Raw genomic sequence first — 13,267 nt, 5'->3', positions numbered from 1 at the left:
ATGTCCTTGCTATAGAGGGAGTGCAGCGAAGGTTCACCAGACTGATTCCTGGGATGGCAGGACTGCCGTATGGAGAGAGTGGGTCGATTAGCTTTGTATTCGCTAAAGTTTAGAAGAATGAGAGGGGATCTCATAGAAACCTACAAAATTCTCACAGGACTGGACAGACTAGATGCAGGAAGGATGTTCCTGATGGTGGGGGAGTCAAGGACCAGGGCTCACAGTCTAAGGATACGGGGTAAGCCATTTAGAAACATAGACATAGAAAATAGGTGCAGGAGTAGGCCATTCGGCCCTTCGAGCCTGCTCCGCCATTCATTATGATCATGGCTGATCATCCAACTCAGTAACCTGTTCCTGCTTTCCCCCCATATCCTTTGATCCCTTTCGCCCCAAGAGCTATATCTAACTCCTCCTTGAAAACATGCAATGTTTTGGCATCAGCTGCTTTCTGTGTTAGCGAATTGCACAGGCTCACCACTCTGAGTGAAGAAATTTCTCCTCCTCTTAGTCCTGAAAGGTTTACCCCGTATCCTTAGACTATGACCCCTGGTTCTGGACTCCCCCATGTATTTGCCATGTATCTTATGACAAATGAGTAGAGATTGGGTCGACTAGGCCTATATTCACTAGAGTTTAGAAGAATGAGAGGGGATCTCATAGAAACCTATAAAATTCTAACGGGACTGGACAGGCTAGATGCAGGAAGGATGATCAGGAACATGCCCTCTGGTTCTGGACTCCCCCACCATCGGGAACATCTTTCCTGCATCTACCCTTCCAATTCCTGTTAGAATTTTATAGGTTTCTATGAGATCCCTCCTCACTCTTCTGAACTCCAGCAAATATAATCCTAACCAACTCAATCTCTCCTCATACGTCAGTCCCACCATCCCAGGAATCAGTCTGGTAAACCTTCGCTGCTCTCCCTCGATAGCAAGAACATCCTTCCTCAGATAAGGAGACCAAAACTGCACACAATATTCCAGATGTGGCCTCACCAAGGCCCTGTATAATTGCAGCAAGACATCCCTGCTCCTGTACTCCAATCCTCTCGCTGTGAAGGCCAATATACCATTTGCCTTTTTTACCGCCTGTTGCACCTGCATGCGACTGGTGTACGAGAACACCCAGGTCTCGTTGCATAGTCGCATCTCTCAGTTTATAGCCGTTCAGATAATAATCTGCCTTCCTGTTTTTTCTACCAAAGTGGATAACCTCACATTTATCCACATTGTACTGCATCTGCCATGCATTTGCCCACTCACTCACCCTGAAGTGCCTCTATATCCTCCTCACAACTCACCCTCCCACCCAGTTTTGTGTCATCTGCAAATTTGGAGATATTACATTTAGTTCTCTCATCTAAATCATTAATATATATTGTGAATAGCTGGGGTCCTAGCACCGTTCCCTGCGGTACCCCACTAGTCACTGCCTGCCATTCAGAAAAAGACCCGTTTATTCCTACTCTTTGTTTCCTGTCCGCCAACCAATTTTCTATCCATCGCAATACACTACCCCCAATCCCATGCGCTTTAATTTTACATGCTAATCTCTTATGTGGGACTTTGTTGAAAGTCTTCTGAAAGTCCAAATAAACCACATCCACTGGCTCCCCCTCATCAACTCTACTGGTTACATCCTCGAAGAATTCTAGTAGATTTGTCAAGCATGATTTCCCTTCTGAAATTCATGTTGATTCTGTCCGATTCTACCACTGTTCTCCAAATGATCTGCTATAAAATCTTTGATAATGGACTCTAGAATTTTCCCCACTACTGACGTCAGGCTGACTGGTCTCTAATTCCCTGTTTTTTTCTCTACCTCCCTTTTTAAATAATGGGGTTACATTAGCTACCTTCCAATCTGTAGGAACTGTTCCAGAGTCTATAGAATCTTGGAAGATGACCACCAATGCTTCCACTATTTCTAGGGCCACTTCCTTAAGTACTCTGGGATGTAGATTATCAGGCCCTGGGGATTTATCGGCCTTCAATCCCATCAATTTCCCCAAAACCATTTCTCTACTCATACTGATTTCCTTCTGTTCCTCTCTTTCACTAAACCCTGTGTTCCCCAACATTTCTGGTGTGATATTTGTGTCCTCCTGTGTGAAGACAGAACCAAAGTATAATAAATTCCCCTGTTTCTGACTGTCAGGGACCTACATTTGTCTTCACCAATCTTTTTCTCTTAATATACCTAAAGAAACTTTAACTTTTAGGACTGAGATGAGGAGGGATTTCTTCACCCAGAGAGTGGAGAACCTGTAGAATTCTCTACCACAGAAAGCAGTTGAGGCCAAATCATTAAATATATTCAAGGAAGAGTTAGATATAGTTCTTAGGGCTAAAGAGATCAAGGGATGCGGGGAGAAAGCAGGAACAGGGTACTGAGTTTGGATGATCAGCCATGATCGTATTGAATGGCGGTGCAGGCTCGAAGGGCTGAATGGCCTACTCCTCCTATTTTTCTATGTTTCTGAGATGAACAACTGCAGAGGTTTTTTGCCCCCACTGTTGTGTTTCGAGGTGCTTCTTGACATCAGTCCTAAACTTCCCTTTTCTCAGTTTGAACCCGTGGCCTGTATTTATTATTTAACTTGAAGAGGTATTTGCATTAACTCTTTCTATGCCACACAGCACCCGATCTACTTCTGCAAGATTCCCTCTCATTCGCCACTTTTCGCAGTTGAAGAGCCCCAGGTTTTTCTATCCCTTTGTCATAACTCGATCCTTCTTAATTGGGGTCAGCCCCATGTGACATTTCCATCTACCACATCCAGGGCCTGGATGTTTTACATGGTCCTTTGTGATCAAACTGAAGTGGTAGCACTGCTGCAGCAGGACGGCCTAAGGTTGTTGTTTTACAGATTGGGCAGTTCAGCTCAGCATTCTGATTGCTTTGTCCATTGTTGTTTTTCAGTGCTTGGACATGCCAGATTTGAACCTAACACCACTCCCAGATCTCTTTGTTTCTCCTCAGCTAGTTTGATATCATTCACTAATTTAAGCTCCCTCTACACTGTCCCCATGAAACACTCCCAGGACAGGTAAAGCATGGGGTTAGATACAGAGTAAAGCCTCCCTACACTGTCCCATCAAACACTCCCAGGAAGTACAGTACGGGGTTAGATACAGAGTAAAGTTCCATCTACACTGTCCCATGAAACACTCCCAGGGCAGGTACAGCACGGGTTAGATACAGAGTACAGTTACATACGAATTAGGAGCAGGAGTAGGCTACTCGGCCCTTCGAGCCTGCTCTGCCATTCAATAAGTTCATGGCTGAACTGATTACTCCACATTTGCACCTAACTCCGATAACCTTCCACCCCCTTGCTTATCAAGAATCTAGCTACCTCTGCCTTAAAAATATTCAAAGACTCTGCTTCCACTGCCTTTTGAGGAAGAGAATTCCAAAGACTCGAGATCCCCTGAAAGAATTTCTCCTCATCTCAGTCTTAAATGGGCGACCCTTATTTTTAAACAGTGACCTCTAGTTCTAGGTTCTCCCACAAAGGGAAACATCCTTTCCACATCCACCCTGTCAAGACCCCTCAGGATCTTAAATGTTTCAATCAAGTGGCCTCTTACTCTTCTAAATTGCAGTGGATACAATCTTTCCTCGTAAGATAGCCTGCCTATTCTAGGTATTAGTCTAGTAAACCTTCTCTGTACTGCCTCCAACGCATTTACATCCTTCCTTAAATAAGGAAACCAGAACTGTACGCAGTACTCCAGATCTGGTTTCACCAGTGCCCTGTATAGCTGAAGCATAACCACCCTACTTTTGTATTCAATTCCCCTCGTGATAAGTGATAACATTCTATTAACTTTCCTAATTACGTGCTGTACCTGCATAGTAACCTTTTGCAATTCATGCACTAGGCCACCCAGATCCCTCTGCATCTCAGAGCTCTGAAATCTCTCGCCATTTAGATGATATGCTTTTTTATTCCTGCTAAAGTGGACAATTACCCACGTTCCCACATTATACTCCATTTGCCAGGTCTTTGCCCACTCACTTAACCTATCTATTTCCCTTTGTTGTCCCCTTATGTCATCTTCACAAGTTACTTTCCTACCTATCTTTGTGACATCAGCAAGTTTAGCAACCATACCTTTGGTCCCTCCATCCAAATCATTTATTTAGATTGTAAAAAGATGAAGCCCCAGCACAGATCTCTGTGGCACACCACTTGTTACCTTTTGCCAACCCGAAAACGACCCATTTATGCCTACTTTCTGTTTCCTGTTAGCTAACCAATCTTTTGTCCATGCCAATATGTTACCCTCGACACCATGAGCTTTCATTTTCTACAATAACCTTTAATGTGGCATCTTATCAAATGCCTTCTGGAAATCTAAGTACAATACGTCCACCGGTTCCCCTTTATCCACAGCACATGCAACTCCATCAAAGAATTCCAATAGATTGGTTAAACGTGATTTCCCTTTCACAAAACCATGTTGACTCTGCCTGATGCCTTGAATTTTTCTAAATGCCCTGCTATACCATCTTTAATAATACATTCTCACATTTTCTCTGTGACAGAGGTTAAGCTAACTGGCCTGTAGTTTCCTGCTTTCTGTCTCTCTCCCTTTTTGAATAACCCTTTTGGGTTACATTGGCTAATTGCCAATCTAATGGAACCTTCCCCGAATCAAGGGAATTTTGGAAAATTAAAACTAACACAAGAACTATCTCACTAGCTGTTTCTTTTAACACCCGAGGATGAAATCCATCAGGCTGCAGGGACTTGTCAGCCCACAGCTCCAACAATTTGTTCAGTACCACTTCCCTGGTGATTGTAATTTTCTTAAGTTTCTCCCTCCCTTCCATTTCCTGATTTACAGCTATTTCTGGGATGTTACTTGTATCCTCAATAGTGAAGACCGATGCAAATTCATCTGCCATCTCCTTATTATCCATTATTAATTCCCCAGACTCGCTTTCTTTAAGACCAACACTCACTTTGTTAATTCTTTTCTTTTTTAAATATCTTTAGCAGCTCTTACAATTTGTATTTATATTTCTAGCATGCTTTCTCTCGTACTGTAACTTTACCTTCCTTGTCAATCTTTTAGTCATTCTTTGCTGTTTTTTAATATCCTGTCCAATCTTCTGACATGCCTCCCATCTTTGCGCAATTATAGGCTTTTTCTTTAAATTCTGTCTACACTGTCCCATCACACATTCCCAGGACAGGTTAGACACAGAGTAAAGCACCCTCTACACTGCACCATTAAACACTCCCAGGACAAAAAAACGGATTAGATACAGAGTAAAGCTCCCTCTACACTGTCCCATCAATGTGCCTCAGATGCACACCCTTTCTATAACACAGCAACAGTTTTTCCATTTTCTACAGCAGTTACCCTTCAGCCCCTCTGAGTTAAGTAGTTGATATAGGCAGAGTCTTAAACATAGAACATAGAACATACAGCACAGAACAGGCCCTTCGGCCCACAATGTTGTGCCGATCCTTTGTCCTCTGTCAAGGACAATTTAATCTATACCCCATCATTCTCCTTTATCCATATACCTATCCAAAAGCCTTTTGAAAGTCCCTAAAGTTTCTGACTCAACAACTTCCCCGGGCAAGGCATTCCATGCCTCGACCACTCTCTGGGTAAAGAACCTTCCCCTGACATCCCCCTTATATCTCCCACCCTTCACCTTAAATTTATGACCCCTTGTAACGCTTTGCTCCACCCGGGGAAAAAGTTTCTGACTGTCTACCCTATCTATTCCCCTGATCATCTTATAAACCTCTATCATGTCACCCCTCATCCTTCTCCTTTCTAATGAGAAGAGGCCTAGAATGTTCAGCCTTTCCTCGTAAGACTTATTCTCCATTCCAGGCAACATCCTGGTAAATCTCCTCTGCACCCTCTCCAAGGCTTCCACATCCTTCCTAAAATGAGGCGACCAGAACTGCACACAGTACTCCAAATGAGGCCTTACCAAGGTCCTGTACAGCTGCATCATCACCTCACGGCTCTTAAATTCAATCCCTCTGCTAATGAACGCTAACACCCCATATGCCTTCTTCACAGCCCTATCCACTTGAGTTGCAACTTTCAATGATCTATGCACATAGACCCCAAGGTCTCTCTGCTCCTCCACATGCCCAAGAACCCTACCGTTAACCCAGTATTTTGCATTCATGTTTGTCCTTCCAAAATGGACGACCTCACACTTTTCAGGGTTAAACTCCATCTGCCACTTTTCAGCCCAGCACTGCAACCTATCCAAGTCCCTTTGCAGACGACAATAGCCCTCCTCGGTATCCACAACTCCACCAACCTTTGTATCATCTGCAAATTTACTGACCCACCCTTCGACTTCCTCATCCAAGTCGTTAATAAAAATCACAAACAGGAGAGGACCCAGAACTGATCCCTGCGGCACGCCACTGGTAACTGGGCTCCAGGCTGAGTATTTACCATCTAAGACCACTCTCTGCCTTCTATCAGTTAGCCAATTCTTAATCCAACTGGCCACATTCCCCACTATCCCATGCCTCCTGACTTTCTCCATAAGTCTACCATGGGGGACCTTATCAAATGCCTTACTAAAATCCATGTACACCACATCCACTGGTTTACCCTCATCCACTTGCTTGGTCACCTGCTCAAAGAATTCAATCAGGCTTGTGAGGCAAGACCTACCCCTCACAAAACCGTGCTGACTGTCCCGAATCAAGCAGTGTCTTTCCAGATGCTCAGAAATCCTATCCCTCAGCACCTTTTCCATCAACTTGCCTACCACCGAAGTAAGACTAACTGGCCTGTAATTCCCAGGGTTGTTCCTATTCCCTTTCTTGAACAGGGGCACAACATTTGCCACCCTCCAATCACCTGGTACCACCCCCGTCAGCAGAGAAGATGAAAAGATCATTGCCAGCGGCTCTGCAATTTCATCCCTTGCTTCCCATAACATCCTTGGATATACCCCGTCAGGCCCGGGAGACTTGTCTATCTTCAAGTTATTCAAAAACCCCAACACATCTTCCCTCCTAACGAGCACTTCCTCGAGCTTACCAGTCTGTTTCACACCGTCCTCTTTAGTAATACACCCCTTCTCATTCGTAAATACCGAAGAGAAGTACTCATTCAAAACCTCACTTATCTCTTCCGGCTCAACACACAGTCTCCCGCTATTGTCCTTGACCGGACCTATGGTCCCCCTAGTCATCCTCATATTTCTGACATACGCGTAAAAGGCCTTGGGGTTTTCTTTTATCCTACCCGCCAAGCATTTTTCATGCCCTCTCTTAGCTCTCCTAATCCCTTTCTTCAGATCCTTCCTGGCCATCTTGTATCCCTCCAGAGCTATGCCTGTGCCCTTTTTCCTCAACTTTATATACGCATCCTTCTTCTTCCTAACAAGACTCTCAACCTCTCTTGTCAACCACGGTTCCCTCACATGACCATCCCTTCCCTGTCTGACAGGGACATGCTTATCAATGGCCCCTACTATCTGCTCCTTGAAAAAGTTCCACATTTCGACCGTGCCCTTCCCTGCCAGCATATGCTCCCAACTTATGCTCCTCAGTTCCTGCCTGACAGCATCATATCTACCCTTCCCCCAATTGTAAACCTTGCCCTGTTGCACATACCTATCCTTCTCCATTACCACAGTGAATGCTACAGAATTGTGATCACTATCTCCAAAGTGCTCGCCCACCAACAGCTCTATCACTTGCCCTGGTTCATTACCTAGTACCAAATCCAATATTGCCTCCCCTCTGGTCGGGCAGTCTACATACTGAGTCAGAAAAGCTTCCTGGACATACTGCACAAACACTACCCCATCCAAACTATTCGATCTAAAGAGTTGCCAATCAATATTTGGGAAGTTGAAATCCCCCATAATTACTACCCTGTGACTTCTGCTCCTTTCCAAAATCTGTTTCCCAATCTGCTCTTCCACCTCCCTGCTGCTATTGGGGGGCCTATAGAAAACTCCCATCAAGGTGACTGCTCCTTTCCTGTTCCTGACCTCAACCCACAGTGCCTCAGTCGGCAGATCCTCCTCGAAAATTCTTTCAGCAGTTGTTACACTATTTCTAACTAACAATGCCACCCCCCCACCTCTTTTACCACCATTCCTAATCTTATGAAAACATCTATAACCAGGTACCTCCAAAAACCATTCCTCCCCCTCACCTATCCACGTTTCAGTGATGGCCACAACATCGTAGTCCCAAGTGCCCATCCACGCCTTCAATTCACTCACCTTATTCCTGATGCTTCTTGCGTTGAAGTATACGCACTTTAACCCTTCTCCGTGCCCATCTGTCCTCTGTGACAGTGCTACCTTCCCCAATACCTCACTACACTCTTTGTCTTTCTGAGTGGACCCACTGGTCCCTGGATTACAAGTCCGGTTCCCATCCCCCTCCCAAACTAGTTTAAACCCTCCCGAACAGTACTAGCAAACCTCCCTCCCAGGATATTGGTGCCCCTCTGGTTCAGATGCAGCCCGTCCTGTTTGAACAGGTCCCATCTTCCCTGCTTATCTGCTAAGTGCCCATGTCACATTGACCTGGACTGAAACCGTTCCAAACCACATTCAGGAAGCTGCATTACAATCGGGTATAACTTTTTTAATGTGATTTGTGCAGTTTTGATAGTGAGCTGTAATATTTTTCATAGATACCTTTGAAGCCGGAGTCCGGTACAACCTTGAGGTGTATGAGTGCAGGGATAATGGCGACTACTTACTGAAGAGGATGGTCGGGTACACACTTGAACTGGGTAAGGACGGCAACTACAAGAGCCTAAGTGAAGTGATAACTGAGTGTGTAGCAATATCTGCTTGGTGTCAAAGGCAATGCCACTAATCCCTGACCATCAAAAATAAACCTACCTCATTCATCCAACTTTAGTGGAGATACTTTTTTTTTCAGTGTCTCTTGATCTTTGCTCCCTTGTGAACATTCTTACCCGGTTCTGCCTTTCAATGCATTTGTGACATGTTGCAAAGTTTCGTCAGATTGCCTACTGGACTTGGCTGTTCATGTTTCATTTAGTGTTGAAAGGCACAGGATACTGTCAGTCAATGTAATGGATGGTGGCAAATAAATTATTGCCAAATTATATTAAAAATGAAAACCCTGAGCAGTAAAACTAACCCACATGATGAGTGATAAATGTCTGGTGAAGCTTGAAAAAATGTCTTATATTCACAATACTTTATAATTATTTGTTTTTAATTCCATCATTAGCTAATTAGTGAAGATAGTTCAGTATTTTTTATCGGCTTTAGCATTAACTTCACAAGCTTATCAAAGATAAACTCTTTCTCCTGGCAGGGGGGTTGATAACCTGAAGACACAGATTTAAGATAATTGGCGAGAAAGAAAGGGGAGATGAGGAGAATCTTTTTTACGCACCAAATTATGATGATCTGGCTTGCGCTGACTGATCGGGTGGTGGAAGCAGATGCAATAGTGACTTACAAAAATGAATTGGATAAATACTCAGAAAGGAAAGATTTACAGGGCTATGGGGAAACAGCAGAGTAGTGGGACTAATTGGAAAGCTTTGGAGAGTTTGCACTGACACAATGTGCCGAATGGCCTCCTGTGTCATATCATTGTATGATTGTATGCTGACAGGACCCTCACCTGTGTGGAACAATGAGTTTCCATTTCAGGAGCCAGACTTCTGTGTAGACAAGAAAGAAAGCAAGGCTTGCATTTATATAGCACCTTTCATGACCTTATCACATCCAAAGATGCATCACAGCCAATTGAAGTATTGAAGTACAGTCACTGTTGTAGAAACCGTTGCTGCCAATTTACACACAGGAATTTTCAACAAACTGCAATATGACAGTGAGAAGTTCATCTGTTTTAGTGGAAGGTGAGTGGCATTGGCCGTCACTTGGGAGAAAACTGGGCACGTGCTTCCTTGATTTATGTTGAGGCCCATCAGAGAAAGGGGGATAAAATAGTACAGGAAATAGAAATGTAACCAAATACCCCCAATAAACAAGCTTTTAAAAAGGATCATAACTCTGAAATGATGGCTTAGCTTTTGAAGCGACACAATGGGAAGTCCTGGTGCTACCATTACTAGCATTTTATGGTTGTTTTGAGAAGTGTATGCTGAGAGGTGTACAGTAGGTTAAATCTCCTACAGTCTTAATTGAAGCTCTAATACAATCACTTTGATTATACTCCTCAGCCCCATCTGAGGCTCCAAAACTGGATATCAAGGAAACCACCGGAGATTTGGTGCAGATTGAATGGAACGACATCCCTGTGGGCAAACGGCAAGGATTCATTGAGGGGTTCAAAGTTTATTACAGTAAACTATACAATGATTCAGCAGCCTTCAAGCCCGTGGACGCACGTGGACAGAATCCAAGTAAATACGCAATGGTTGATCTTTTGAAATGTGTTCCTCCCGGCTTCCCATCTCATAAATTAGGCTTTCCAGTCCTTGGAAATGCCTAATGTTTAAACAGAGCAACAGGCCACAAGAGGAGACCATCAGCCCCTTAAGCCTGCGTTGCCATGGCTGATCGACCTCAACTCACTTTTCTCCCTAATGATACTCCCAGCAAACACTTTATGTGATAAAAGCAAAATACTGCGGATGCTGGAAATCTGAAACAAAAACAAGAAATGCTGGAATCACTCAGCAGGTCTGGCAGCATCTGTGGAAAGAGAAGCAGAGTTAACGTTTCGGGTCAGTGACCCTTCTTCGGAACACTTTATGTGGGTGTGGGGGGGTGGTGGTGGGGAAGAGTTTCTTTTTATACTTTCATGGCATGTGGGCATCATAGGTAAGCATTTGTTGCCCCATCCCTAATTGCCCTTGACAACTGAGTGGTTTGCTAGGCCATTTCAGTGAGCAGTTAAGGGTCAATCACATTGCTGTGTCTGGAGTCACATGGAGGCCAAACCAGGTAAGGACAGCAGATTTCCTTCCTTCCCTAAAGGGCATTAGTGAACTAGACGGGTTTTTATGACAATCAGTTCATGGCACCATTACTGAGACTAGGTTTCAGTTTCTTATTAAATAATTGATTTTATTTATAAATTGAATTAAATTCCACCAGCTGCCATGGTGGGATTTGAACCCATGTCCGCTGGGCCTCTAGATTACTGGCTCACTACACCACCATCTCCCTCAGATTTCAGATTTTCACTACTCTTCAGGTGAAGAAGTGCTCCTGAACAGTCTAGGTCTAATTTTAAGTTTGTGTTCTAGACTCCTTCAGCAAAGGAAATAGTTTCCCCATATCTACCCTATTGAATCCATTTATCATTTTAGACACCTCATCGAGATCACCCTTCAACCGTCGAAACTCAGTGAAATACAAACCAGGTTTTTGGAACTCTCCTCATAATTTAACTCTATAAACCATGGTATTCTTCTGCTGAGTTTGCATAGACAGTGCAGACTGACAACAAGCCATAAAGGGATTGGGCAGCCTTGATCTTTTGTTCAAGGTCCTCTGGCAATGCCTAAAATTTGAGGACAAAAATGTGCCTTATGCAGTTTTCTGTTGATCAGGCCAATGAGGGCTGGGTTTCTCAGGCCAGTTCAAAGTTGCTGCCATTTTGCAAGGTGGAGCCCCTTTGTAATGTACAGGGCTCCTCTCATTGAGGCTTGGTAGTATATTGGTTATAGGACTGGGCCAAATCCCAGCGATCATGAGCTCAAATTCCACCACAAGTTGTGAAATTGAAATCAATAGATTTGTTGACTTGGAACTAGAGAAAATGGCCACACAAGCTGCTCGATCTTCGTTTAACATCCACCAGGTTTAGCAGTGCCCTTCAGGAGAAAGGAACTGGCCACGCCCTACCTGGTCTGGCTTACATATGACTGTGTGGTTGTCCCCTGTGATTGGGAGGACTGGCCAATAAATGCACTGCCTGAAAGAAATCAAATGCTTGAAACTGTAAAGTATCAAGGCTTTTTAAAAAATTTTGCAGAGTTTATTTAGGATAGGTTCAATGGGGGAAAAAAGTATTCTTCCCTACATAGTCCTTCCCCTTAAGAGGTCTTGTGTTGCTTGGTGTTTGGTCTTCTCCAGTCCTGCTGTGTGCCGGATGCAAGTGTCATTGTGGAATGAAACTACCATTGATATTTTGGATCCTGTGGGGAAGTACAGGAGCCCCTGTTCAGCATCTCCTGGCAATGCAATGTGTGGCTGGTAACTCAGTGAAGCAAGAAATGTGGGAAAGGGGAAATTTATCACTCCTGCTGCATTCAGTCCTACAGTTTCTTTTTGCTTTGGAAATCTGGTGCTCCCAGCACAAATCTTGGCAATTCAACCTGTAAGTCCCAGGTAACTTGATCCTATTTGCCCTGTATTTTTTATTTGTTGGTTTGTCCGAATTGATTTTTGTGGGCCTGGAGGTTTGGAAAGGGCTGCTACAGCTGCGATTAGCTGGGTGTTGCACCTTGGACTGTTTACCCTGTATGGTTCAGTGCTAATATAAGAATTTAAGGAATAGAAACAGGAGCAGACCATATGGCCCGTCGAGCCTGCTCCGCCATTCAATACGAGCATGGCTGATCTTGGGCTTCAACTCGACTTTCCCACCTGCTCCCAATATCTTCTAGAGACCAAAAATCTATCTCAGCCTTAAATCTGTTCAGTGATGGTGCATGCACAACCCTCTGGGGTAGAGAATTCCAAAGATTCACTGTCCTTTGAATGAAGAAATTTCTACTCATCTCAGTCCTAAATGATCGGCCCCATATACTGAAATTGTGCCCCCTTCTTCTAGATTCCCCAGCCAGGGGAATCAATGTCTCATTATCGTTTCAGCCTGTTCCTGCCCCACTGAACTTATTTCTTCCTATCTTGACTCTATCTTTTCTCCACTGGTCCAATCTCTTCCCATCTACATCCGTGACTCTTCTTACGCCCTACGTCATTTTGACAATTTCCAGTTTCCTGGCCCCGACCGCCTCCTTTTCACTATGGACGTCCAGTCTCTCTACACCTCCATCCCCCACCAGGACTGTTTGAAGGCTGTCCGCTTCTTCCTTGAACAGAGGCCCAACCAGTCCCCATCCACCAACACCCTCCTCTGACTGGCTGAACTTGTTCTCACATTGAACAACTTCTCCTTCAACTCCACTCACTTCCTTCAAGTAAAAAGTGTTGCTGTTGGTACCCGCATGGGTCCTAGTTATGCCTGTCTTTTTGTGGGATATGTCGGACATTCCTTGTTCCAGTCCTACTCTTGACCCCTCCCCGAACTCTTTTTCGGGTACGTTGA

The 13,267-nt window shown here is 44.2% G+C and overlaps 1 protein-coding gene across 4 annotated transcripts in view; it reads left to right on the top strand.

Moving 5' to 3' along the window:
* LOC137368889 (leukemia inhibitory factor receptor-like) overlaps nucleotides 1-13,267 on the top strand; it is a 292,925-nt gene that overhangs the window by 258,135 nt on the left and 21,523 nt on the right. For all 4 annotated transcript variants that reach the window (XM_068029136.1, XM_068029137.1, XM_068029138.1 and 1 more), the window contains 2 exons: nucleotides 8,670-8,771; nucleotides 10,206-10,388. In XM_068029136.1, the coding sequence (XP_067885237.1) occupies nucleotides 8,670-8,771; nucleotides 10,206-10,388 (285 nt within the window). The remainder of the gene's footprint in view (nucleotides 1-8,669; nucleotides 8,772-10,205; nucleotides 10,389-13,267) is intronic.

Source organism: Heterodontus francisci, chromosome 4 (assembly GCF_036365525.1).
Source record: "Heterodontus francisci isolate sHetFra1 chromosome 4, sHetFra1.hap1, whole genome shotgun sequence".
In the NCBI taxonomy this organism is placed as follows: domain Eukaryota; kingdom Metazoa; phylum Chordata; class Chondrichthyes; order Heterodontiformes; family Heterodontidae; genus Heterodontus; species Heterodontus francisci.
Note: the sequence above shows the minus strand (reverse complement) of the source record. Positions and strands in the feature narration are given on the sequence as shown.